The sequence below is a fragment of the Rhipicephalus sanguineus genome, chromosome 11 (assembly GCF_013339695.2).
Source record: "Rhipicephalus sanguineus isolate Rsan-2018 chromosome 11, BIME_Rsan_1.4, whole genome shotgun sequence".
Lineage (NCBI taxonomy): Eukaryota > Metazoa > Arthropoda > Arachnida > Ixodida > Ixodidae > Rhipicephalus > Rhipicephalus sanguineus.
The window spans coordinates 105,837,314-105,863,458 of NC_051186.1; the positions used below are offsets into that span (position 1 = coordinate 105,837,314).

General features: G+C 46.1%; 1 protein-coding gene across 1 annotated transcript in view; it reads right to left on the reverse strand.

Annotated features, from left to right (window-relative positions):
• Positions 1–264: 264 nt before the first annotated feature.
• LOC119374647 (cystatin-1-like) overlaps positions 265–26,145 on the reverse strand; it is a 169,480-nt gene continuing 143,599 nt past the window's right edge. The window contains exon 3 of the mRNA XM_049411004.1: positions 265–431. Within this exon, the coding sequence (XP_049266961.1) occupies positions 324–431 (108 nt within the window). The 3' untranslated portion in view covers positions 265–323. The remainder of the gene's footprint in view (positions 432–26,145) is intronic.

Genomic DNA, 26,145 nt, shown 5'->3' on the forward strand with positions numbered 1-26,145 from the left:
TGGCAATGGCCGTTTCATTTCACTTACATCCTTTGAAGAAGGCTGGTCTTCCAGCCGAAACTGTCAGGGCAAAATAAATATTTGTTTCCTATATTCTAGTGCGAAGTCTTTCACAATATATATATATATATATATATATATATATATATATATATATATATATATATATATACGCTCAGCAGCTACATTGGGTGGGAGAATGGAGATGTTCTGAACTTCAGTATTGTCTTTGTTCATACGAAGTAGCGCTGTTCGCTGAAATGTCACTTTAATTTTATTTTTGTAATAGCGCTGTTTTGTGCGCCGCCAGGCACTTGTACATGCTAGATTGGGTGCTGACTAAGCTTAATACTAGAGCACTTGTAGCTTGTCACGCTCATCTGTTTCATCCAGGGTACAGCATAAATGGTCGCAGAGCATAGCGCATCTTCCTGTGAAAGTAAATGAGGAAAGATAGTTATCTTCAGCCGACCAAAGCGCAAGAAATGTTCGAGTTCTTTGTCATGAGTAAATATTATTGTTTTTTTATCATTACCGCTGTTGCAAAGCAATAAATGTCGCCCATGAGGCGTTCGTGTGCATTAAAAGAGTTATTTTAACGTTTTAGTAAACCGCAGGCGAAAATTCTCGCGCTTCAAATCAACCTTGGCTAAAATAGCTAAATCGGAATATTCAACAAAACGGCGAAAGCAGTGAAGGAGGTTCAGACATAGTTATCGTTAGTTTTTTTTAATATTCTTTAAGGAAATGTGTTTTGCTAAATAAATTCTCCTTCTGTGTATCAATACATGTTTAAATATACATGTTGATTTAAATTCTACTAGAATCAACGTAACGGTACAGACGCTTTTCGAAACACAACAAAATATGTCATCTCACTGTTTCTCCAATAGCCTTTGGCCTATCTCGCCATAGAGACTTTATGCCGCCGAAAACTAAGCTACAAAGTGGTCACGCATTGTTTACCTGTCAATTTAATTATTGTTCTTTAGCGTGGGTGACCACAACGCAAAGTAACATGAATAAAACATACATTACACAAGCACATTTCCCGCATGTTGTAGTATGGAACGCCGACCAACGACAAAACCATGGTCCATGATGGGGGCTCGATATTATAAATTTCCTAAGTCATGCACCAACTTGAACAGTGGCAGCAATTAACAGTGACCATTCAAAAACATGACATAGCATGCGTCTCTGAAATCCTGCACCTAGGTTTGTACCACGATTTCGCAATGAACATAAGTTACTATCCATTAAACACATATTGCTAACAACCATGATTCGTCATGTTCACGCAGCTAACTTGGGTCACGAAAGATTGAAGATTTGTTTCTTTCACTTGTAAACACTATATTCTTGTATAACTGTGCATATAAAAATTCTTTGTATAAACATGTCTCAGTGTTGTCTGTATGCAGAATATTACATATCCTTTCAAAATACATTTGTGTGGAAGTGGGCAAATTAGATTTAGTTGCCTATTAAAAATGTTTACCACTCTTGCGCTGCCTTGAACGACGGCTTCTAGGTCCAGAAAGGCTGCTTACGGCAGCTTTTAGCCCAGGAGGACGTTTCTAGTCTGTACTACAAGAATGATAATTTTGCAGTTGAAGCTGGCCTCCGAATACTCAGATTTCCCCGGTAAAAGAAGCGGCCTCTCGCTTGAAGTAGGGCACACCACTGCCCATACGAAATGAGGCGCTACAGTAGTCCCACTGCGTAATTAGCCTGCACTGCACGCATTCGTGCAGTGCAGCTGATCAGGCAACGTGCCATAGTTCAAACGTAAAAACTGTTGTAGCTGCACATGCTGGACCTTGTCTTTACTGCACGATTCGGCCACAATTACGCTCGAGGCTGGGTGACAGAGCTGATAGGCACCTAGCTGGCCTTAGCTTGGCTGGGCTTTTAACCTTTCCCCTCTCTTTCTCACCCCTTCCTATAATATACTACATGGGCATGCTTGCTCTGGCAAAATTTTTTTTCGTCGATATTTCTCATGACAATGATGATACATATTGTTTTTTGGCGCAAAAACCATTTGACGGCCAAAGAGCGCCAGGACGTGATGACGAATGCGAACGATGGTTTTGTTTAGTGGCTATACATGAGCCTAAAATGCCGCGCCCCAGAGGCGGGTAAAACATAGAACTCCTACATGCATGACAGTGACGTGAAATGTGTGTCGTAAGAATGACTATGAAGTGCTGGTGGCAATAAAAGTATGGGAGCAAGGTATTAGCACGAATGGCTCGCCAACATTTTCTCTCTTTGTCCATCTTTATTTATCTTTCTTTCTCTCTTCATGTCTCTTAAAGTCATTATATTATTATTATTTTCTACATCTCTCTTTCTCTATATATTTCTGTCCCTCTATCTCTCTGTTCTCGTTGTCTCGCCAATTGCAGTTATTGCATCCCACGCCGGAGAAATAAGCGCACATGTTCTGGGAGCGAAACGGAGGAGAACAATGACGAACAGAGCGCGTGCCGGTTCATGGGGATAATTTGATATCTACAACACATTCCCACCCTCGAGCATAACAGCCATGCTGTAAAAAAATTAGCGCAGCTTGAACTAACTCGCGCAAGCCTGGGCAACAGCAGAGGCGGTGGAGACCTAGCTGGTCCTGGCTTGGCTAGGCTTTTGCCATCTCACCTCTCCTCCCCCCTTGCCATACTATATACTATACTATACTATACATGGTTATGCTTCCTCTTTTTGCTATCTTTATGCCTGTTTAGTTCTATTTCTTGCTCTCTGTGTCTATTTCTTTCTGTGACTTTCTGTATCTTTCTCCCTTTCTTCTCTCTCCTTATGTCTATTTTCTCTTTCTCTTGCTTTTCATACCTACCTCTGTAGTCCGTCTCTCGCCCGTTATCTTTTTCTCTTTCTTCTCATTCTTTCTATCCATTTCTCTGTTTCTATTTCTTTCTCTCTGTCCCTCCCTCTACTCGTTCTCCCACACTCCTTTCCCTCCTCGTAACCCTTACGTCCCTCCTCCTCAGGCTCACTTCCTTTCACCACCACCTTGCTTAATATACTATGCAAGGCTACGCTACGCTCTGCTAGCGTGCGTCGAGAGCCGAGTGGGCACGGCGCTCGCCTTCGGATCGTGGTGCGCGAGTTCAAATCTCGCCTTGGCAACAGTATTTTATAAGAGTTTGTCTCTTTCTTTTTCTTTCGACCTTTCTTTCTTTCTCTCTATACTCGTTCTCTGGGCCATCAGTTTTATTGCATCCTGCGCCAGACGAATCGGCGCAAGTGTTCTGGGAGCATATCAGAAGACGAATAAGAGGACCAAGATGAAGAAGAGGGCGAAAAGAGCGCGTGCCGGTTCACGATGATGATGATGATCTTTTATCGACCACGCGGCAAACCTCGAGCATAACAGCTCTGCCGTAAACGCCACGTGAGCACACATGCGGCTTGTTCATTTCATTATTGCGGCGTTCGCGTGGGCAAAAGTAACCAAGAATGTTGGCAGCGCTGCCGCAGGGCCTTAACCTCTATATTCCCAGTGTCCTACATATAGGACGCTTCTTTGATGCACTCTAACATCGCTATTTCTTTAGATGATGACTAGCGCCACCTAGCAGGCCTCATCAAACAGGCCTCATTCTCAACGTGTGCAAGCCTAGAGACTGCTTGCTTTTCATGCTGCCACGTGCCGACCGCTTTCTCCGGGTGAACGCGTGCTTTGTGTGAAAGACGTCATGGAGAAGAAGAAGTGCAACGTCGGTGTTCACGTGAAATGTTTCAAGGCTTACGACAACCGCACATAGCACCCGTAATGCCCAGTGACCTATATGTATAGAACGGCTTGAAAAACAGTGTTGCGTTTACCTGGCAGTAAATAAAGAACTTGAGCTTTCTTTTGAGGGTAGAAGTGCACTTTCTGTGAAAAAAAAAATATTTGTTTTGTCATTTTTTTCTGAGTTTGGGTTTTATGGGTCAAGGGAAAGAGCAGCAGCAGCTCTGGAGGTCAGGAGGGAAACGTCAGTGGTGGCTCTGGAGTACGACGAGTGAAAATGCAACGGCGGCGCTGGGTAACAGGGTAACGAGCTATTTATTAGAGAGCATAGTAGAGCGCGCCACAACCGTGATCGTCCGTCGCGGCGGCGGTAGCGAACGAACGTGACCCCTACCTCGCTTGGGCTTGGTGTTGCGTCGGCGTAACTGCGCTGTAGGTGGCGCTAGTGATGAATTAGGCGGCACATGCGGGCGCTCACAATATTACCAATGTCTCTTCTCGCCGTTCCTGTGTAGATATAAACTGTCAATCACCTGTGGCGCATACACGCATATGGCGGCTCGTGGTATACGAGTATGTGCCACAGCTGTCTGGAGGAAAGGGTTTGACAACGTACGCGACATGACTTTCACGTTCTTCATGTCATTATCAGTAGGTCATATTTGTCAAACTCTCTTACCGTCCCATGCCAATTTTGGTGTGCACCAAATTAAGGAGGCGATCACGAGAGCAGTCAGGCGTAGGCGGCTAGATAGATAGATAGACATACACGCAGATAGAAACTGTAAAAAAGCCTGTGGTTCGCTAAAAATGCTTCGCATTTGAAAGAAAAACCTCACCTATGTGTATATTTAACTCCCTCAACCCGATTTCATAGAAAAAGACTGGATGGTATACTCCCACGAAACCCTCACCCATGGATTATTACGGGAGACTTTAATGCCCACCACCCTATTGGGAAGCTCAACAGTTAACGCAACAGGTCAGCGAGTGGCTTCGTTCGTGTCTGATCACGACTTGTCCGTACTTAACGATGGATCCCCTACATTTCTACGAGGCATATAGCAGCGGCCTGGACTTGAAGTTTGTGTCACGTCGATTCGCCACATCTGTAAAGTGGTTTTTACACATGGAGACACATGGCAGTGATCACATCCCCTGGCACCTTACCATCAAAGGCTTCGCTGGCTGTCATTAAGTAGACGCTATCCGGAGAATTGATTGGTCTGCGTTTATAACCGTAATCAAAAATGCTTATCGCAGAGGTCTCTCCTCTGGCCAAGAGCAAGCGACCAAGGAGGTAGTGCAGTCTCCTCAAGGCACATGCTCCTCAAGGCACTCGGAAACTGACGTAGAGATGGAACGTCTTCGTGCGATTCGTCGACGATCCGAACGAAGGTACTGACGTAAAAATCCATTCATGACCTAAAGACACTCAGACACTTACAAAAGGTTCAAAACCTGGGCCCTCTGCATTGGAGCCCAGTGTTCTACCTCAGAGCCATGCTTGTGCTTGAAACTGCTTTGCGAAAAGACCCTATGCAGGCTTCATATCGGGAAGGATCCACATTAACATATGTAATGTTGTGTGGCAGAAGAGTAAAATAACAACCAGGCGTCACACCACGCGAATTCTGTAACCAGGCGTCATACAATGCGAATTGCGCAACGAGTGGGTTGTTGAATGCTTCCAACCCAGTATAAAAGGCTCTGCCATATTTCTTCATCGTCATCAGCCACAGCATCAACAAAGTGATCATAATACCTTACAAGTGTTTAGCGGGGACCACGGTTCTCCGCAGAATGACGAAAACTTGCGTAGCGGCTGCTTCCCTACTTCACAAAAATTACATTGATTTATAGCGTAGTGGGTTCCTCGCAAGTAGACTTCTGCTGGTTGCCAAGGAATCCCTTAAGGCTCCCATGATCCATTTCCTCAGGGTCTCAATAAAGTTCTTTCCCTGTCTCTCTCTCTCTCTCTTTCTCAAGTTAACGTGTATTATATAGCGTGGTGGGAGAATAAAACAACGACCGGGCGTCACACGATCCGAATTATGTAACTAGTGGATCCATAATTCTTCATCATATCTCAACCAATGAATCAAAGAAGTGCACCTAATGCCTTACAGATGGTGACTCGCTTCTCTGCAGAATGACGAATAATGTTGTGGTGGGTGCTTTCCAACCTCACAAAAATAGTGGGTACGTGGCTAATGCACTTGTATTAGTAGCCACAAGAGAGTTTATAACGGGCTCTAGGGATGCCGCTTTTCCAGCTTTCGATGTGAGTGTGCTGCGCTTTCCACGCAGGCCTGGCGTTTTCTCTTAACGCGTCGACGCGGGCTGCTGTTGTTGTGCTGTGCTTACACGTGCCTGCCTCGTGCATAAAACATCCTATAAAAGGTGGACGAAGACCGAAAAAAGGCGAGGACGGTCTTGGCGAATGAGTCAGGCCTCACGACGTCAATATGCGCGACCGTTGAGGTCGCACTTGTGCAGGCACGGCCATAAGTCTCCCCAAAAATGGCCCCAACACCTCCGCGATAACAAAATTATAACACAGGACCGTGGTTCTGTAATTTTGTGGCATTGGTTTATCGCGTCAAAGCATTTCTTTTGTTACTTTCGCTGCAGTACTCCGGAGTCGTGAAAAAATCACACTAAAATTTGGAAGGGGCTACTGCTATCGCGGGTCACAACGCGCCTGGTTCATTAATTAAATACGTGCGTACGCGCCGTATATTTACGAGTGCTCGTATGATTGCCGACATCTAAAAACTTAACCGACAATCATTCAGGGTTCTTCCTGACGTTGCTGCGGCCCTGAAAAACAATAAATGAAAATGTACACAAGCTTTCTTTAGTCGCATGCTAATTTTCTATGCTTTCTGGTGATACGAATTTCGGATGATATGAATATTTTTATTGCGATAGCAATTATATGGACAGTCTCGGCTGAAAAATGTCCGTCCCCGTCGCCGCCGCCACCGTCATTCACAGTATAAGTGTGTATATATATAGAAAAGCCACAAACAAAAATAATTGAGAAATACTTTCCGCCGCGCGGAATCGAACGGGGACCTCTCGCTTTGCAGCCGCCGCGTTAGACGTTAGGCCACGACAGCACCGTCGTTCAGCCTGCTAACGGCGAGCTATTTATACACACCATGTACTTCAGCATGCTTTCTTAGTGGCCACATAGATGGCGCGATGTGCACGCGTGCGACGCGCTTAAAAGATCGTCGCCCCGCTCCTGCGAACGCCGTTGCTCTTCGCCGGCGTGGTCGCTTTCGTGCGCTTATCTCGAAGAAAGAAGGGGCGGTCGGTGGGGTGCTTCGCTTCGTTCGCTGCAGCGGCCGCGTTTGCGAAAGGAGCGCGCTGTTCAAGCAGAAATAACTAACGACTGTGACAATTAGTTCGCGCTCGTCTTCTGTGTACCTGTTAGTTCATTTCGTGCGTCCTGCTTTCTGTTTGAGCAGTGCGCTTCAAGTGTCGAGCTGTTCGCGCTCGTCCTGTGTGCGTTCTTTTTGTGCGTCCTTTGCGCTCGAGCAACGCGCTGGCAATTTCGAGCTGCTTTCCGTTCTTCGCGTTACATTCCAATTTATTGCTATCGCATTCATTGCTTCGCCGTTGCGCCGAAACTGTGACTTTTTTTTGGTGATCCCGTGAGATTCGTATCACCGAGGTTTCACATTAGATCGTACTTAATGTCGCGTATGCAAGCGTCGCCGCGGTGATTACGCATGCGTTCCTTATCAAGCAGATATGGAACACTCGTGAATAGCTTTTTTTCTATGGTGTCCGAAGACAATGAAGGGTTTGTTTACGCCAGGTGAATCTATTTTCCTCTCCAGGTAAATGAAGTTTCGCAATACTCACACGTCTCGGACAGTCCTATTAGACGACGGTCTGATAGGACTGTCTAATAGGACCCGAAGCAACGCGGCCATAGTGCTCTCGGTGCGCTTTACGCACAGCATGACAGTTTTCTTCGCATGACATGACTGCGCTAGCGGTGAAGCTTACCATAGCAAATCCATCATTGTGGAGCGCAAGGACATCCGTGCTGCGGGCTCCATTAAAATTTTCACGCGCACCATATTTGTTTCCCACCGTGCTTGCAATGCCGCTCAGAATCAATGCACTATTTCTTCGCATTATTCACAGGTTCTGCAAGGAGACCGATTCGCTGTAGTCAGTTTTCTCGCAGTGTAGTTGTGTCATGCAGCAAAGCATGTGCAATGTACCAAGGTATCGACTGCTGTGCGGCAAAGCCCACCAGCTGTGACAATAGGCACAGTCATGTACAGGGCCTGCTTATTTAGTACGTTGTTTCTTTCTTAATTTTAAACAAGTGCAGACACAAATCCAGTCACGATGCGAGAACAGAGACGTATAATAAATTCACGGGCATTTCTTCAGAAAGAAGTGTTTCTAAAGTGGCTGAAATAACCATTGATGAATTCTCGCTGACAACCCAACACTGCTAACAAAAGCATCGCAGAAGTTGCTTTATTCATTCGAGCTGCTACGCCAACGCTAATCGGTGATCAGCAAGAATCCGCTTTATTAGAGTCTTGTAAACTGTTTCAGCCTCCCGCGGAGAAGTCAAGCGCGTCGGTCAACTCCTAGGACGACAATGATCAGCTGGAAATAGAACACAACCATACATATATGGATGCTCGGTTTTTCGTCCCTCTTCTCGGGTGCCCCTAGACGTCGAAGTGCGGTTTTCACACATAGAGATCAAGGAAGTCAATATTTCTAACGCCACATGGAATAGTGGCCATGGAGTCAACTTAGTTATGCGAGCACAGATTATGAGAAGGCACCACTGAATTAAGTGGCCTTAGGCGTGATGGCACTGTCAACTTGCAGCACGACTACGGGGCGCTAGGGAAGTGTACTTCAAACTCCAGTCGACTATTGCATTACAGGTCAAATAAATGCATACATTGTGGCCTCCTTATCGCGCACGGAGTATTGCCAGGCGCTTACGTCGGAACACTCTCACTGATAGGCAACACAATGAATCTAAACTGACCACAGTGTTCACGGATGACGTCGTAGTTGAGGCTGCTGAGAGTCTTAGCAATCTCTGTCAATTTAATTGACTCGCAGCGTACAACAACAAAGCAGGACACACATACACAACCTTAAAGAAAAGGTCGCGCTGTCGAGTGCCTCTTCACCTGTTTTGCTTGTCGTCTTGACTAGACGATAAAAGAGAGACAGGGAGGTTAACCAGGACTGAGCCCGGCAGGCTACCCTGCACTGGGGAAGGGGGGGGAGGAAAGTTAAAGAGAGGAGGAGAGAAGATTCTTGGTATATCAAGGCGCTAGTTTTGCTCGGTAGCACAGGCTAGCCACCATAAAACGTGCTTATGCCTCTAACATTGGGCGATGTTTTTGTGGCTTTTCAGTCACGCGCCCAAGCACCGTGCTGCGAAACGGAGTCCTCGTCGCCTCGGGGGGTCATCTTTGTGTCGGTGCGTTGGTTAAAGAAAATGATTGTGAACACTTTGCCATGTCCGTGATCCTACCAGCGTCTGTCGGGACGTCACAGTGCATTGTCGCCAGGTACGCCACATACCGAGGCAGGCGATGAGACATAGTAGCAGATGGTGTGAATACCGTAAGTAAAACGTTCTCCGCGTATACAAGGCCAAACGTGAAGAAGACGTATAGCCCATGAGTAGTGCCAGTACACTTTGCACCGAGTAGGGTTGGATGTACCGCTAGCGTATTTGCGAAGAAAAATGCAGTAGCACCGCTATGAACATAGAAAGCAGCAACTGATAACATGACACTCGTGCGTGGTTGAAGATCTAAAAGATGCAAAGAGGACCGTGGATTCAGATATGCCTGCTGAGTAAACAGCGTCAATAGCTCCTCTGTTCAGACGACGCGGAGCACAATGCTGAGAACACCACGTCAGCACGGGCTTTGCCAATATTAGTACAATGACGACACAGAAAAACCTAGCGGATGATGGCCTGATCATCATGCTAAACGTTGCAGACTTGACCCTCTCTGCTTTTATTTTGAAGAAAGTGGGAAAACAATTTGAGCACACCATTCGCCGCCGAAAAAGATTTTTGGAAGAAAACCTTCTTTTGCGTCTCTTACAGTGGTTTGTGTGCTGCTTAGTAGTGAAAACCTGGGATGCAAAAAATAAACCCCTGTCAAAACCTTGCAATATTACACACAACGCTTTAAATAACTACCGGTTATTAGAAAATGAACGTCACTCTCTCATTCGCTGTAATACGTCGATTCTGCACCCAAATTTCTTATTTATTAAAAGTTATTCAAATATTAGAAACACGAAAAACCTGGATAGATAGTCGGCATTAAGCGTAGTCGAAAAATATTGAGGTCATTAACTGAGCATCATCCAAGTAAAAGCGGCGCGAACACTGAAATATGCGTGAAATGACCCATGTTCATGCACTTGCAATTGGTGATGCGTTCTAAGTAAAATACATGCTCATATTCATTTGGAAGGGCATTCAAAATAAATGTATTCATCGCTGTTTAATTGAAGAGCTTTTCATTCTAAGCAAGAATTTTTGTTTTTGTTGTTGTTGTTGTTGTTCAGTGGTTCCCGCGTCGCTGCGCACCGGTCTGTGTGCGCTTCACTGCGCAGCGCTTTTCCTTGCGGCGAAAGAAATATGCAGCGGCCACGCAGATAGTATGGTAATGCCGTATGCTGCTTTCTCTTTTTTGACGTTTGATAGACATTTGTCGGCTTTCCACAGTGTCGCCGAACATGTGTCAGAGAAAATGGAAGGTGGTTCGTTTAGGAATATATTGTCACTTAATAAAAGTACATAACAAACACAGGGTTAGGCATTTTCTTCATTTTTATGGGCAGCACGATTAAACGTGACTCGCGTCATTCGGGCCCTGGAGCCAGCAGGTGCTTCAGTTTTTTGCGCTCAGCTCCTCGGCAGAGGTGCAGGTTGCTCCGGCGATAACCGGTCGCCTGATATGTTCCCGCCAAGAAGCACTTAACAGCGAGTCACGTGATTAAAATCACGACATCACGTAACAGCCAGCACGTGAGACGTTCCCGCCAAAACCGCGTGATACGTGCGCAGGTAGTGTGGGGTACCGGCAGAAAAAAGACGAGAAACAAAAGGGGCGTTTTTCTTGTGTAGTTCTTCCTTCTTGTCTTCCGTTTCTTTCGCGCTGTTTATTAGTATCAACCGGCTGATACTGGAGTAAGATAGCCAAGCCTTACCATAACAAGTACTAGTAGAAGCTTGACATCATTAGCAAAAACTTAAAAAAAAGATAGTTCGAACGCTGTTGGTACCAGCGATGCGCCACGTGCAAGCTGTGCTTTTTTGTCTTGTTTGTACTGGCCGCGACGGCGAAGTTTCAATGTACGACTTCGAACAAATCTGCATACCAGCATATATCCACTGTGGTAACGAGGTGGATTTCGGGTTTGTGCATACAACAGTATATACACGACCCAGAAATCGCTTATTATATTTTCGGAAACACCGAGGAGGAACGCGAGATGGCGCTCTGTAGGGCGCCAAGTGCTTAAGAAAATAAAATGTTGGCAGCGCATATTATTGTGAGGTTGAGAGACCAAAGGAATGTAGCTTAAACTAAATCCCTTTAAATAAAATGCTTTAAAGAACAGGTTACTAAATATTATTCAGTTTTTACACAAATGCGTGCATTTGCTTATACCGCTTATTCAGCTCTATAAAACGGAGTCTGTGAGCGACTGTATCACTTGGCTTGGCTCTTTCACCTATATGTGCAATATCGTGGGTTTGTAAAATAACGACAATAAAATTAGGAAAGTCAATTCCGAGCATGCATATTGTGGAACAACACGACCATCATAATTTAAGATGGTAGTTTTCTCAAAATTAGCTTCAGCGATTCAAAACACAAGACATTCTCGCCAACTTTAAAATGAACCAGGGGAGGCCAACGGCAGGACGATCGGACGAAAAATATTAAAGGGGCCAGAGACGAGGGGAGGGGCAGGACGCCCTTTCCAGATTCCGTCGTTTCGATGAAGGAACGAGCCACTTTTACACAAAACTGCCGATTCACTGTTGAGCACTCGCCCGCTCGTCGTATGTAAGGTCCCTAGATAAAACAAAAGTTTTTTATCTAAGGACCTAAGTTGTATGCGTTTTCGTTATCAGTCGGCGATTGCCGGTTCGTACTCGGTAGTGAAAGTCGATATTGTCGTCGGTCTTTGTGGGCGCTACCCTGTCGGTGTGATCGAACGAATTTTCAACTTTCAAGGTCTCTACGCCACGTGGTGTGAAAAACGGTGAACTAAAACCGATGTCCCGAATTTCTGGGTACGAACGCCTTTTAGGGGCGAAGCTCCTCTTAGTCTTACCTTGTCACGTTTCCATTGTCCGGCGTAACCACCTTTGCAACCTTCCCACTATTTCGTCTTTGCAAACATCCCACTACGACCCATCACCCATCCTTTGCAAACTGCCCCCTACTTCGTCTTTGCAAATATCCCACTACGACCCATCACCGATCGTTTGCAAATTGCCCACTACTTCGTCTTTGCAAACATCCCACTACGATCCATCGCCGATCCATTACTTCACCGACCATAAAGCCATTATAATGAAGGAGGAATGGAAGCCACGTCTAACTATACCACTTACGATTAATAAAATTTCTTGTATAAATATATACAGTGTTTTTCACGTCTTTGATGATGCACTGGACTATCGCTTTGATTACTGCTCGGCGAAACCACTTAAGGATTCACGGTGTAACCATGATTGCTTCAGGAGCTTCGCCCAAGCTCTTCATCATTCACCCGTGGATATGCTGTGAATTTTTGTAACTGTCCAGAGTTCTGCTCCCAGTCAAGTGACGAATGCATAAAGGTTGTTTCCTAGTGTAGAGGCGTTCTCAGCCGACACACTTCTTTAACCATATTTCTCGAAATTGGACCTGTATATCACAGTGTAATCTGCGACAGTGCAAAAATGACAGCGCATGACGTGTGCACTTATTTCGTCCTTCGTCTATTTTGTGAGCGGTGCGCAGTCTTAAATATGAAGAAGCATTGGTACATGCACGTGTGTATCTCAGATTTTCGTCGCATAATATTTTAGTGGTACACGCTACAGCCGTTGCGTAGGCAGAAATTTGTTTCCGTGGGGTCAGATCCGGCGTGGAGTCCCAGCAGGTTTCGGGGGGGGTGGGGGCAGGGGCTCTGTGTTATACCTTGGCTACGCCACTGCGCTGTAGCGTCGTTTTTAAAGCTATTAAGTTATTTAAGCGCAACTTCAAATCCTGTACGAAAGTCTGATGTATGTAGGTGCAAGTGACTGGTTTAAAATGCCAGGTATTGGCGAACCAAAGACATTTTGACCGCTTCTATCTATCTATCTATCTATCTATCTATCTATCTATCTATCTATCTATCTATCTATCTATCTATCTATCTATCTATCTATCTATCTATCTATCTATCTATCTATCTATCTATCTATCTATCTATCTATCTGGCCGTCCGCGATGCGTCTGCATTTTCAGATTCTGACGAAGCTACAAGGACAACTCCAATGCCTGAGCTATCCTTCGACGTAAACCCAAGCCTTCCCGCTCGCCAACAGCAAAAGCTCCGATGCGTTGTGAAGGAATGCGAGGCCTGTTTCACGACGTCATCGCGGGTCCGACAAACGCCCCTTGCTAAGCACCGTATCATGAAGGAAGAAAATGCTCGACCACTCCGTTAGAGTCCCTATCGGGTTTCGACGCGAGAACGGGAGGCCGTTAAGAACGAAGTCGACGAAATGCTACGCGATGACATCATCCAGCCGTCCAAGAGTCCGTGGGCGACTCCCCTAGTGATAATGAAGAAGAAGGATGTGACCCTACGCTTCTGCGTCGATTATCGTGGCCTGAACAAAATCACAAAGAAGGACGTGTATGGATAGACGACGCCCTGGATCGAAACCACCACACGAAGTACTTTTCGTCATTGGACCTCAAGACCGGCTACGGGCAAATCCAAGTCGACGAGAGAGACCGTGAAAAGATCGCCTATATAACACGACATGGTCTGTTCGAGTTCTTCGTCATGACCTTTGATCTTTGCTGGGCGCCATCAACTACAGTGCTGACTGACTTGAAGTGGCAGACGTATCTCGTGTACTTGGACAATGTCGTTGTGTTTGGCTCAGGCTTGGACAAACACCTCAGGCACCTTGAAGCTGTACTTGAAGCAACCAAGACCTCCGGACTCATCCTGAAGCCAGAAAAGTACCGCATCGCATAGGAAGAGCTCTTGTTCTTGGGCCACGTCATTAGCAAGTCTGGAGTTCTTTCCGTCTCGCAGAAAACAGCAGTCATCGCTGCTATCTATCTATCTATCTATCTATCTATCTATCTATCTATCTATCTATCTACCTATCTATCTATCTATCTATCTATCTATCTATCTATCTATCTATCTATCTATCTATCTATCTATCTATCTATCTATCGATCTATCTATCTATCTATCTATCTATCTATCTATCTATCTATCTATCTATCTATCTATCTATCTATCTATCTATCTATCTATCTATCTATCTATCTATCCACCCACGACTTTCTGCTCTCCTGGCCTTTCATTCATGAGATGTGTACCTAATTTGGTACGGCATAACATGACTGTATGACGAATATATATTACAGGTGACAACATGAAAATCATGACATGCATGCTATGCAAGGAATGATTTGTTTGCCACGCTCATGGTGCACTCGCGGCCGCTTCACTAGCTTAATACACTTTAAAATCGGCATGACAAGAGTGTATGACGAAAATAAGTTGCTGGTCATAACGTGCAAACCATGAGAAGCATGCCATGTGAAACAAGATTTACATTACATGGTCTCGGGGCGCTAGCGGTCGTTTATTAAAATGCATACATACTAAAATTTATATGACGAGATATTTCTGTATGAGGAATGTCAGCGACAGGTGGCAACATGAAAATCATGACTTACGTGTCATGTGCGGCATGACTTACTTGCCACGCTCATGGTGTGCTCGCGGCCGGTTCGCTGGCTTGATATGCACCATAATCGGTATTGCGTGACGCGACTGTATGACGAACAAAAAATAGCAGGAAGCAACATGAAAATAATGACACGCGTGTCATGTAAGGCGTGATTTAAATGTCATGCTCATGGTGCTCTCGCGGCCGGTTCGCTAGCTTGATATACACCAAAATTGGTATAGCGTTGCTAAAACGGCTGCTTGGGCGAGTTGGTTCATGATTAAGATAGATTTACCAGCGCAAAAAAGACAGGACATTTAGGAAGGACACACACCCATAGGGCTGCACTCGCAACTGGTTTATTACTTCGAACGCAGGGCCTTTTTGTAGGCACGCGTCGAAGCCACAGAAAGATAATATCGAGAAAAGAAACGGTGGGAAGTCATGCCTTACATGGCATGCGTGCCATTATTATTGCGATAGCAACTATATAGACAGTCTCGGCTGATTTTTGCCGTCGCCGTCATCCACCGTATATGTATATGTATGTATGTATGTATGTATATATATATATATATATATATATATATATATATATATATATATATATATATATATATATATATATATATATATATATATATAAAAGCCACAAAGAAAAGTAATTCAGAAAAACTTTCCGACGCACGCACGCGAACGTCCGACCTCTCACTTGCCAGCGCGCGGCGTTAGACGTTAGACCACCAACAGCAACGTCTCTCAGCCTGCTAACGGCGAGCTATTTATCTACACCACTTCCTTCAGCATGCTTTCGTAGTGACCACATAGATGGCGTCACGTGCGCGCGTGCCGCGCTTTAAACATCATCGCCCCGCTCCTGCGAACGCCGTTGCTGTTCGCCCTACAGGGCGTGGTCGCCTTCGTGCGCTCATCTTGATGAAAGAAGGGGCGGCCTCTGGGGTGAGGCGGGGGGTACGAAGTTCAATGAGCTCGCTGCAGCGGCCGCGTTTGCGAAAGGAGCGCGCTGTTCAAACAGAAATAAGTAACAACTGTGACAAATAGCGCTCGTATTGTGTGTACCTGTTCGCTCGTTTGGTGCGTTCTGCTTTAAGTTTGAGCACTGCGCTTCAAGTATCGAGCTGTGATGCATTAGTTCGCGCTCGGCCTGTTTGCGTACTTTTTGTGCGTCGTTTGGGCTCGAGCGACGCGCTGGCAATTTCGAGCTGCTTTCCGTTCTTCGCGTTATATTCCAATTTATTGCTATCGCATTCATTGCTTCGCCGTTGCGGCGAAACTGTGACCCTTTTTCATGTTACCACCTGCTATTTATGTTCGTCATACAGTCAAGTCACGCGAAACCAATCTGTAGCAGTCAGTTTTCATGGCGCGCTGATCGTTATATGTGAGCCCAAAGGCTTCAATTTAACGGAAAACGTAATTAAGAACTGCCTGGCAATGTTATTGTGCATTAAAGCTTCCGCGGTAACCACGCGAAACAAGCTGCACTAGTGCAAGGGAGACGCGTACATTCTTCAAACATCATTTCCGAATTCTCAATGAAACGCTTACCTCACATAGGCGGGTATCAGTCGTAGGAACAAGTTTTTCCCGCCGTATTCTGTGCAGCCATACAGCCCTTCGCTTGGCATCATTTTTCCCGCTGGGAATAGGAAAGAGGGCTTAGCCTGTTTCCCGCCGGTTGCTGCACCCAAAAGCGCAGCACCCAGGCATTTTACGATGCCTCGACAGGCTTGCCATGAAGTGTCAAAACTATGCGGGATGTCGTATTGTTTGTGCACGCTTTTCTGAGGCTATAAAAACCATCGCCCTCCACAGCACCGTTCGTCGGCGGCCGGAAGACACTAGCGAGGCGAGCGAGCTGGACCATTTATGTGGCGAAGCCGCCGAAAGGGCGCGGCGGCGAAGAGAAAACGAGTGCGGTGCTTTTCCCTTTCTTAACAACTGAGATTAATCTTATCGATGTTCCATGTCGCATGTACCAAATGCCGGCGTGCCTTGCCGTTGTTCAGTTTATCGACGGCCGACGCCCTGTTCACCCCTATCAGTGTACAGCGTGTATTGCTGTAGTTTGAGTTTTCATTTCCCGGCCACAAGTTCGGCCAAATAAATAGTTTCCTCTTGAACACGCCCACTGCTGCCATCATCACCCCCAAGACCCCGTGACAATGTCAGTTAACAAAACAGCCGGAAGATGACCAAAGCAGTGTCATGTAAATCACGCCGTGCTGGCATGCATTTTATGATTTGGGTGTTAGGACCTGTCATTTATGTTCGTCGTACAGTTAGACCACGCAATACTAGTTTTGTTGTAGATCAAGCTAGGGAAACGTCAGCAAGCGCACCATGAGCCTGGCATGTAAGTCAGGCTGTGCATAAAATGCATATCATGATTGACATGTCACCATGAGTCGTTAGTGTTCATCGGGAGAACTAGCCACAAAGTAGCCAACTTGAGCGAAGTACAGTAAAAGTAGCCATAAGCGAGGTGTGTGCAAAAACAATTGCGTCGTTTTTATTTAAGTGACTAAATGCTAGAGCATGTTTGTGGAAATGTAAATAAGTACAGCAAGAACACTTGAAAATCTTAATTTCTGGGATTAAGGCATAAACTGTTGACTTTAGATATCATTTCGCGCAGGATTACAAAATTTCTTGCTCTTTTGCAAGAATAAATACCGATGTTTGTATTTGTAAAGAAATTTCTCTGTAAAAACTGAAGCTCTAAATGACACCGTCTGGACGCGATTGCGGGACTTTTCTTTAAACGAAGAGAAGCGCCAGCCTTGTGGCGACAATAAAAAGAGTACTGTATCAGTGTTCTCAAAATAACAGTTGCTGGTATTGAAGAATAAGTTATTGTCACTTTCGCAATCCTTTCTTGCTTGATGGCGACGTCCGAGGATTTATTATTAACGCGTTGCTCTTTCAATGATTTCCAATGTCGGTGATTGCAAAGCGGATGCGGAGCCCTTTCCATTCTACTATTCACTTCCCATTGCAGTTGAATGCACCGTTCAGTAATACACGGTCTGTAAAATGAGGCGTCAGCGCGCTTAGCCCACAGTCCCAGCCACTTATTCAAGAGTATTTTCTTTTATGTAATGCGCATGCGCCAAATTCATTATTGGGAGCTGGAAGCACGTCTTGGTCGCTATATTTTGACACCGCGTAATCGAATGCCAGCGGCTGCGACGCCGCAAACTAGTGAGAATTTGGTTCCAAACAAGCGAACAAGAAAGTAGACAAAAATAGCCAAGCAGGCAAGACGCCTTTTGCGGCCGCCACCGGCCAAAAAAAGTAGCCTAACTTGGCAACCCTGCCAACCGTCTTTGATCACGCGAAAGGCGAACGTGTAGTAGTAGGAGATTAGCCATCAGTGGTGCCGACGACTCACAAGGGGTTTCGTCTCCTGGAGCCTTGGGGAAAACACCGACAAAAGCGGTAAAGACACAGCATGGTAGGTCTGTGGAAACAAAGTCGCAGTGAGTCGCTTTCACAGTGGTGCAATGAGTTCTAAAAACAGCCGCGACGTTGAGGATCCACAGCTTCGCCATGCCTTGGACGTACAAAGAGCACACTCGAGATGTTTTTCAGCCCAGATCAGTGGCTGCCTAGTTTCCATGAGTTCGGCGTCTAGAGTCGGCACTGTTAGCAACAACGTGACCGCGGACGGCGCTGCAAATCCTTATCGCCATAATTACATGGGGAAGGGAAGTGGCCAAACAGATCGGCGGCGCTGGCCCCACCGGTAAAGGTGGACAGGAGCGTTCGGTGCTCGAAACTCATGCTCACTTCGTTGCAGTGACCGCAGAGTTGGTCCCGACCTTCCGCACAAACCGGCCACGAAGACAGAGCCCATAGCAGAATCGTGATCATCGTAGTCTCTTCTGCGGTGCAGCGATTAGGCCGCCAACAATAGTCGAATGCTAACTTCCTCCACTGCCGCACTCCCAAGCTAGAGCACTGGAGTCAGTAGCGTGTCCACTCGGCTTCTACCCTTGTGACCTGGATAATACCGATCTGCGCGAAGATTCTGAATCCTTATCAATTTATGCCCAAAAGTCACGTGGTGTTTCTTCGCATCATTTATTGTACATAGCTTCACCTGTTATACGTGTATATTTCTTGGGGTGCACGCTTTTAGAGGTTTAGGATTGCGTTGGTAAGGCTTGTATTGCTTCGGTACAGGTAATATTTCAGATATATAACGTGCTTCCCCAAGAGGGGAGCGTATGAATCATGCGCAGTGCCGACAATTGCTTACGCAAAGCTTTCGGAATTCCATTCTCAAACTGCATATTATCCCAGGAACTCAGTATTCGCACTAGGCGGGGGCCCCAGTAACACTACCGTGATGAGGTGGCTACAGTGGTGAAGTTAGTGCCAGTGACGAGCCATAACCATCCCATACGCCATTTGATATTGGCCATTGTGGTCGCCACCGCCACTGCTTCACTTCAGCGATTGGCTTCCTGAAATGAGTGTTAGGGCAACGACTCGCCGCTCTAATCGCCTCGTTTTGTAGATACTCCTCGGCATCGCGAAAGCGTCAGCACATAGCGGATAGTTTTGGTCATGACTCGGGAAGGAGAAATGATATAATTGGCAGGGTCAGGTGCAAAGAAACTAAATGCAAACCTATTTGGTGAGGTGGCTTCATAATTTCACGAATGAAGATTATCATTACCCTCAGGCTTCTATGAAAAAACACCACATTAATAACACCTAGGGCTTTTCGGGCCGAGAGAACCACATGATTATATGTTCCCTACTTGAGAGCCCCGGAAATTTAGACCATGTGGTGTTCTTTAACATGCAGTGAAAATGCACGGTATACGGGCCCCTAGCGTTCAGTATTTGTTTAAACGCGATCGCGGCGGCAGAGATCGAAACCATGACCTTCGTAACCGCAGCCCAGCGCCGTAATCACTGTACCACCAAGGCGGAGGACCAGCATTATCGAAGCGTAGAGAAACGCAATGGTATCTTTATTCGGTAATTCCAACATATTAAAGATGACTGAAGTTGTATTGATTTCAGAGTGACTCCAATATTGATCGACAGCTAGCGCAGCACAACAACCCTCGGTGGAGTGAGGGATTGCGAGGGTGCGTGCACGCGATACTTTGTGGACTGGGAGCGCCGCGCAAGGTAAAACCGACTGCTTACGCTTTGAAATGAGAGGGCGTATTTGCGGAGTCTTTTGCTGTCCTACATCAATAATCATAATCTAAGTCGCATATTGTTCCCTGAGTGAGCCGCGCGTTCAGTATAACCAGGCCACGAGTGGTGAGCCCGCCATCAGCGTGGTATTATAGGCCAAATGCGGAGATTTTAAAAGCGTAAAAACTCAAGCAAACCACGTGAACATTGTTGTAGTAAAGAAAGACTCCCCAATGCATAAAAAAAATTGGACCATCTCCCCGAACGGGACGCTGATGGGATGCGAAGCAGCAGCGTTGCGCACGGGTGGCGTCACGGGTTGAACGGTGCTAACGCGGGTGCTGCGGTGATCGCTGGAAGATTCGTTTGAAGCGAAACTCGGTGTAGCGTTTACTGGTGCAAACGTTTGTTTGAAACGCAGACACGGGAGGCGAGCGGGCGTCGGAGCCGGCAGCTGCGTCGCTCCGGCGGGTGAGGGAGAGAGTGACGTACGCGCGCACCTGCGAGGGAAGCGTGCGAGGGGTGCGTGACGTCAACGCCCAGCTGCGGCGTGACCTACTTGGCACCGTTCCAACAGCTGCGCCGAGGGAAGCGCGTTGCCTTGCGTTTGTGCGGACGAACAGCGTTACACAGGCTAGTCAAAGAGCTGCTACGCATCAAAAATTGTTTAAGAACGAATAACCATGCAATGTTCTTTTAGGGGCGAAGCACCTTAGCGTCTCGGCGTGAATCGCCGCTCTTGGGACGGCTCATTTGCTTCAGCGCAAGAGAGGGCGCCACCGCCTCAGCGCTCCCCGTGTGGCAAGAGAGAGCGAACCGCTCGCGTTGACTCTGGAAACGCTCTTTCTGCGATGAGCGATGAACTACCAGATCGCAAGAAACGAGAACGCGCCCTCCCGGCGAGAAAACGGTGAGGGAGGCAGCGTCTCCTAGCGAGTTTCTTGATTGAAAAAAATCTTCTGCTCGCGCTGCACAACCGCTCACCGGCCACAGTGTGTATACAGGCACTGGATCTTGACCTGCAATGTAGCGCCGGTGGCAGATTTCTTTTGTGCGTAGGTGAAGCATAAAGATTTGCGGCGTGCACGTTAACTAAAAGCGGACTGCGGGTCTGTGTCTAGCCTTTCTTCAGCATTTTATTGACCAATAGCACTGATGTTGCTCTGGGAGACACCGACTCACACTGCATGCTTCGCCCCTGCACAGGTTTCACGTTAGTGGAGCTGCAACACCCTTCACACCCTTCCCTACATGCTTGTCCCCTCCTTAAGTTTTTTTTTTTTCTATTAACGGTGGTGCAGTAAAATCAAAAAGCTCACCGCATACCTCCGGAGTATCAAAGAATCCCGCTTGTTTGGGTTCACCTAGTCTCTAGGAAGTCTAATACTGCCGTGACTATAAAGACGTATGAAAAAAAGACGATAAAATTAGTACTGCTGACCATATATCAGTCTTTATTTTCACGGTTGATTTGTTTGCGTAATATCGATTGCGTCTCCTTTTCCGAGTCTCTTTTCGTACTCCTCAAGCGAATAAATATCTGCGAAGAAAGAATAAATGTCAGGGCTCCGTCTGTGGCGTTCTGAATGGGACAATTTTCATATGCATGTGACACGACAATTGTACCTAGTGTTATCTAATAAGTTCAGAAATTCAAATATGTTTGCATCGTATAGGGCATAGAAAGAGTATATAGCAACAAAGAACATGTCTGTCGATGCTGTCAAAACATTTGTAAAATGGCTGCAAGATCAGGTACGGTTTTTCGTGATCGTATATGCAAAAACAAGCTCATGGAAACCTCGACCAGTCTGCAGAAAGTTAGGTTTAGGGGAATTCTTCGGGCTAGTTTCTGTAAGCTAGCCACCTTTACGGTACCGCAAAAATTGCAAGAATTACGTGTCATGAATGCTTATTTGTGAGTTTTGTCAGCCTTTTACATGGATGAATCCGCGTTTATGCATCCTACCACGTATCTCCCGTCTATACTAGTAACAATGACGATCATCAGCAGTCTTGCGGCAGCTAATGACGTTAATCAGCAGATTGGCACAGCGGACGGAAAATACGACAAGAATAGACATTAAAATTCGGCAGATCCCACGTACCGTGGGAGTCGATGTGATGCCAAGCATGCGGTGGGAAGGTGACTGTGGTGTCATTTTTTTTTACTGAGCGAAACGTTACAAAATGACGCTAAAGATTTGTATCAATTTTATACGCACACATATATGTTGTAGAGCCGCATATGTTTTGTATAACCAGTTGTTTACAGTTGGGTAACGCCGGCAACGACAACGTGGGTATTATACCAACGCCAGAAGCCGTAAGCTGGTATGTAGTGCTTATACTTGTCCCTTGTGATAGAGAACGCACGCACGTTTCACGAACCCGTGTGCATGTGTGGAAGAAGCTCCTGGCAGTTCTTGAAGAAGGTCATCATCCCCGTGATCAGTGAGCACCAGCAGCTGGTCATGACTTGTTATCGGATCAGGTCGTGATCGCTGTGACGAGGGGTCATTGTGTAGTGAAGCATGCGGTATAGTACAGCCGTTTGAAATCGTGGATGCCTCGGTCATTTCGTCGACAAATTGTCTATAGATAGAGCCGGCGACATGTTGGAATCTGAAGTCACCCTTCGCGTTGGTGAGGTATGGGCCATCGAGGCTGGTAGGCCTGGATATTGCTACGTAGACCAACATCAGTGGATGGCGCTTGTCGTATTCGTAGACTACCAGGGCTTATGTGGCCTACGTGGCCTAGTCTACAAAGAGGCTGTCAATCAATCTGACATCATCCTCGGTCAGCATGATGCCATCGCCCAGCCTCGTAAGAAATGATGACACTGCGTCGTTCTCGCGGACTAAGTGCACTTTACGGTGCGATGATGTGAATATCATACGTAACTTTCGTTAATGTATTCCTCCGGAGTCAAGCAATGCTTGCATATACCTCGCTGAATCATAGAGATACAAATGGAATGTTTATTAGACTGCTATAAAAGCGGAGCTAACATTGGAACCACAGACGTTAATCTGATATGACGTCTGTATCGTAGGAGTATACGCATCGTGGGAGTATCATGTATAGTGGTTATTGCTTTCTTGTAAAATTAGATAGCAAGCACCACAACCACAACTGACGTTGCACCGACATTACGCCTACAGAGGCCGTTTTCCAAACCAGTTTATAGACCTGGCGTGGCTCTGTGGTAGAATACCTGATTGCCACGCAGAATGCTTGGGTTCGATTCCTTCTGGGATCCTAATTTTCATTCTTTCCATTCGTTGAGTCAACGCTGCCGATGTTGGTTTTCCTTAACGCTCTAGCATTTAAGTTACCAATGTCTGTCCTCGCCGTTCCTGGGTAGATATAAACTGTCAATCACCTGTGGCGCATACCCATGCACCGCGGCCCGTGGTAAACGGGTACGTGCCACACGTGTCAAATGGAAAGGGTTTGGCGACGTACGCGACAGGATTTTCACTTTATTCATGTCATGACCCGACAGTCGTATTCGTCAAATCATGTTACCCTCCCATGCAAATTTTGGTCGGCACTAAGTTAAGGAGGCGATCATGAGAGCCCCCAGACCTAGGCGGTTAGATAGATAGATAGATAGATAGATAGATAGATAGATAGATAGATAGATACGTAGATAGAAACGCTCAAAGTTCCAGAGGTTCGCTAAGAAATGCTTCGCATTTAAAAAACCGTGGACCCGAGTTCGAAGGTGTTGTTCACAAGTTCATTCGCGCCTCGCAGCCCGTTGCTGTGAAATGTTCAGTAATTTCACGAGGGCGGTCGTCTAGCAGCTTTGTCTGGCACGCAACTTCATGAGTAACAGAGTTTTGGTCCATCAAAAAAGTGTTTACCAAATCGAATAAACTGCGCCAAGAACACACTCACTAATGCAAAAGGCTTAGATCATAGTGTGCTCATGGAATCCCACTTGAGCACCGTGCATGCACGATGTATCCTCAAGCGATGCTAAATGTGCAAATATTCAGTTTGCCTGGTACCCGTGAACGCGTTATACTTTCTCGTGGCGGTCTTTCGCCGGTTTAAAATAGCCACTTTCTTGACACTGGCCGCTTGAATGCGCTCCGTTTTTGCGGCGCATATCTCAGTAGCATTGTTGCTAAAAGTTATTCCGATCGGAGTGGTACGGGACATGTACGGAAGAGAGTGAAATGTTTATTGTGGTGGAAAAGCTTAGAGGTGATATGTAGGAACTCGTGCAGTGCGCTTAAGCTGCACTGAATGTCGGAAAAACAGCGCTAAGAGGGGACATAGAAAGAAGCGACAAGACCACGCGCTGGTCTTGTCACTTCTCAGCGCGTTGTGTTGTCACTTCTTTTTATGTCCCGCCTTAGCGCTCTTTTTCCGAAGTTCAGTATGTACCAGCAAGCCCGCATTAGCGCTCAATATAAGCTGCACTGCTGAGGCAAACGGCGCCGTAAGCTAATATGAAGCGACTTTAATTCATGTGAGAGGCTGCGTTGCTACCGCAGACAAATAGACCACAGAGATCACACCTGAGATGTCAAAGAACGGCTTAATGATGCCATCTAGCGGGTATACTGGACACAAAGCCTCCACCCTGTTGAGACTCTCCCAAAGCACTACGGCTGCGTTCCCTATATGGTTCGAAACATTCTGCAGCCTCGTTTCGTCTGGCTTTTACTTTATAAAGCGATGGGGACCACATTTTCTGTCATAGGCAGGATTTCACTGGACGAATCCTTTGCGAGAAATACAGCACTGCACATGCTCGACGTATCCCTAACCATGCTTGATGTGCCAATATTTGTATTAGCACCAGACGTCACGATGATCTCTGCAAAATTCACGCGTGGGAAAATCAACCTTTTGGAATAATAGCTAGGTCTATGCGTGGCCTAACTAAAAGAGCGGCCATAGTGATGAACTTTTGCGTTCATGATTTAGACGTTTCTTATTTGGTCGACTGATCGGTATAACAAAAAAAAAGCTAACAGTAACTATTGCCTATTGTACCACTTGAAACTAAAAAAAAACTGCTCTGTGCATCCTTGGATCACGCGGGACATTCTTCATCTGAAACAGAAAGTTGAGCGTTTGAATGAAACCCAGAAAAAGCGCCACTATAACACAACCGTTCATAATCAGATTGCAAGCGTATCTAAAGAATTTAAACTCAAGATGCGAGAAGAGGAATACAATTTTTATGATGTTGGGCTTAGTAAATTGATAACAGGGTCTCCAGCATCTTTCTGGAGATTCATAAAACCTGTGATCTCTAATACTGATACCTTCATTGTAAAATAGATTGTGCCTTTGATGAATTGAACATTTCAAATCTGCATTTGTTACGGATAATGGCAGCTACCCTTCTTATAAAAGTTTTATTGATGTGCCTCCCATTGAAGGTTTAGGAATATTGAAATCTGGGGTACTTAGACTACTGGTATATCGGAGTAAAAAAAACGCCAGGCCTGCGCTGAAACCGCAGCACAGTCACAGCGAAAGATGGAAGTGCGACGTTTTAGAGCCCGTTAAGCTCTCTTGGTGCTACAATACAAGTACACTAGAAAGGTACCCACTACGCCATAAATCACAATTTTTGTGAAGTTGGGAAGCACCTACTAAGCCATTATTCGTCATTCTGCGGAGGAGCGAGGCGCCAGCTACACGTCTGTAAGGCATTAGGTGCACTTTGTTGACGCGACGACTGATGACGATAAAGAATTATGGCTGAGCCCTCTGTAATGGGTTGGCATCTTTAAACGGCCCACCAGTTATATTTTTGCATTGGGTGACGCCCGGTCGCTATTTCCCTCTCCCGTCATGCTGTATAACATGCGCTGACGTGGGAGAGAGACGGGGGGGGGGGGGGGGTCGGAGAACTTTACTGAGACTCCGAGGAAATGGATCATGCGCTTATGGGCTTCCTTGGCAACCAATACAAGTGTGCGAGGAACCCACTACGCTTTAAATCATTGTAATTTTACTGAGACCCCGAGGAAGTGGAACAAGCGCTTATGGGCTTCCTTGGCAACCAATACAAGTGCACTTGCGAGGAACCCACTACGCTATAAATCATTGTAATTTTTGAGAAGTAAGGCAGCAGGCACTGTGCCACTTTTCGTCATTCTACGGAGTGCGTTGGTACCTGCTAAACGCATGTAAGGCATTATGCGCACTTTGTTGATGC